The 2163-nt window shown below is 35.8% G+C and overlaps 1 protein-coding gene across 4 annotated transcripts in view; it reads left to right on the top strand.

Moving 5' to 3' along the window:
* The window catches only part of LOC111389897 (regulator of nonsense transcripts 1 homolog), a 20565-nt gene extending 18784 nt beyond the window's left edge, over window positions 1-1781 (top strand). The window contains exons 26-30 of one of the 4 annotated variants that reach the window (XM_023014879.1): window positions 37-105; window positions 263-394; window positions 801-923; window positions 1157-1275; window positions 1370-1781. In XM_023014879.1, coding sequence (XP_022870647.1) covers window positions 37-105; window positions 263-394; window positions 801-923; window positions 1157-1249 — 417 coding nt within the window. In that variant the 3' untranslated portion in view covers window positions 1250-1275; window positions 1370-1781. Of the gene's footprint in view, window positions 1-36; window positions 106-262; window positions 395-800; window positions 924-1129 lie in introns of all 4 variants that reach the window. The other 3 variants (XM_023014877.1, XM_023014878.1, XM_023014876.1) reach the window with 3 other exon arrangements.
* Window positions 1782-2163: the final 382 nt, after the last annotated feature.

Below are 2163 nucleotides of genomic sequence, written 5' to 3'. Positions count from 1 at the left end.
CCCAACCCGCATATTTACCACCGGATAATTGTGCAGGATTTCTTGGGCGATGATTTTGATGGTCAGGGACATGTTCCGTATAATGTTGTCAACTACTCCACCCAGGTACACTTCTTTCCATTTATGCCTTGTCTGTCCTCATCAAGATCTCATTAATGCTCAGTGCCAGAATTTGAAATATGATCACTCTCGTCACCATCATATTGAGTTCCTTGGTGATCAGCTGACGTTCATTTCCCTATTGATCTTTGTTGCTGTGTAGGCTTCTCAAAGTGGATATACTGTTGATTATGTTGCTCAGGGAACACAAGGTGGATTCCTCGGAAGCTTCTTGAACCCGAATTCTCAATCTGGATACTCTCATTTTGCCACAGGAAATGATTTCATGTCTCAGGTTGGTAATGTATATTTTCGTTTGTCTTTTTCCTACCATTTAGCTGCGCACTTTGACCGTGGGCCAATCTGGGACGTCATCCTCAGGTCCTACGAATCTGAGCCCCGAGAAGGAGAGGATTTCTGCAGGAATCCTCTAACATGAAACATGGAGAAAATAATATTTTACTGCTTTAATTTTTTATTAATGCTTTTTGTTTGGAGAAATCATTGTGTAATTTGGGTCCTTACACTGATGATAGATTTGTCAAATGCAGAAGAATTTTTATGCAATTACTTTTGAAATTTTCCTGTTTTGATGTCTGATTATGTTCCTTCTTCAATTCTGTTAAATTGTGGATTCACTCTTGTTCTTCCCTGTTGCTTTTGGTCTTTCGGACTGTGATTTCAGTTTTCTGATGTCACAGGAGTATATGGCAGCCCATGGTTCACAAGGGCTATTTACACAGGGCGCATACAATGATCCGTCTCAGGATGATGCTTCTCAGAACCACTTTGGTGTGTCCAATGCCAATCCACTTCAATCTCAGGTTTCTCTTTATAATAATTATAATGAAATTGGCTCAAAACATTAATTATATATCAACTTACGTTCACCATATTCAATTTATAAAATCACACGGGTATTTCTGGATCTTTACTTTGTCTGAAGCTGGAAAATTTCTTCCTTTTTTTTTCACCTCATGTTCTTATGTATATTTTGGAATTTGTTAGCGATATTTTTGCTTGTTTACAGAGTTTGCTCAATCCCCTTTTCTCCCAGCCTTTCAACCACTACAATACACAGCCAGTAAGCATGCAGCAATCTCAGCAGGGTCAAGGCTCCCAAAATCGGAATCTCCACTACAATGGTTGAGGAACACAGATTGCAGTGTTTGATGGGTTAGTCTTTGAATTGAGAAACTTGTTTTGTGCGCAATAAATTATATCGGTCGATTACATAAGTTATGAAGATGATTCCGAATGATCTGATCAGTGAGATGATCTGATTGGATGGAGAACGTGACGAGAGGCAAACGCTGGCAGCACGTCAAATGCTAAAGATAATCCCAATTATCTTCTGAAAGTCAACAGAGCATTTACATGGTATGGCTTTGTTGGAAGGGTTACTCTGGAAAAAACCAGTCGCTTAAGCTTAAAAAAGAGTGGCATCATAACATTGGAGCAGTTCATCGCTGTAGTTTTTGCACAATAAACCAGGCTACTCTCCAACCCTTTCATCACTTCCTGAAATGTAATTATACTCTACATTATTATGATTGCAGTTCAAGCACTGGTCCGTATTGGTTAGAATTATTTAGGTATACAAATGTGGTACTGGCATTGCAGATGGTGAAACTCATGTTTGCTCTTGAATGCATTGCAACGGCGGTATTGGTTAGAATTATGTACTGCTTGTCTTTTTATTTATTTATTTATTTTTTAAAGCAAAATACCAACACAATCTCAATGGATTATCAGAGACTTCTTCCTGGAAAGTTGACGAGGGATTGAATTCCCAAGTGTATATAAAATCAAGGGAAAATTTCATAAGTAAGATATTAATTATGGCACATTTCAAAAAAAAAAAAAAAAAACAAGTTTCATATTTCAAAAATCAGTTTTTTATAAAAAATTATTTATAATTAAATTAATTAATTAATTAATTATTTTAGAAATTAAATATATTTAAGTTATAGATTTATATAATTTGGTCACAAAGTAACAATTTAATTTGTCGCTAATTATTTTTTGGTCACGAATTAGAAATTTTATGTCACAAATTATTTT

This window comes from Olea europaea, unplaced genomic scaffold (genome assembly GCF_002742605.1).
Source record: "Olea europaea var. sylvestris unplaced genomic scaffold, O_europaea_v1 scaffold630, whole genome shotgun sequence".
In the NCBI taxonomy this organism is placed as follows: Eukaryota; Viridiplantae; Streptophyta; class Magnoliopsida; order Lamiales; family Oleaceae; genus Olea; species Olea europaea.
This window is presented reverse-complemented; position numbering and strand designations above follow the sequence as displayed.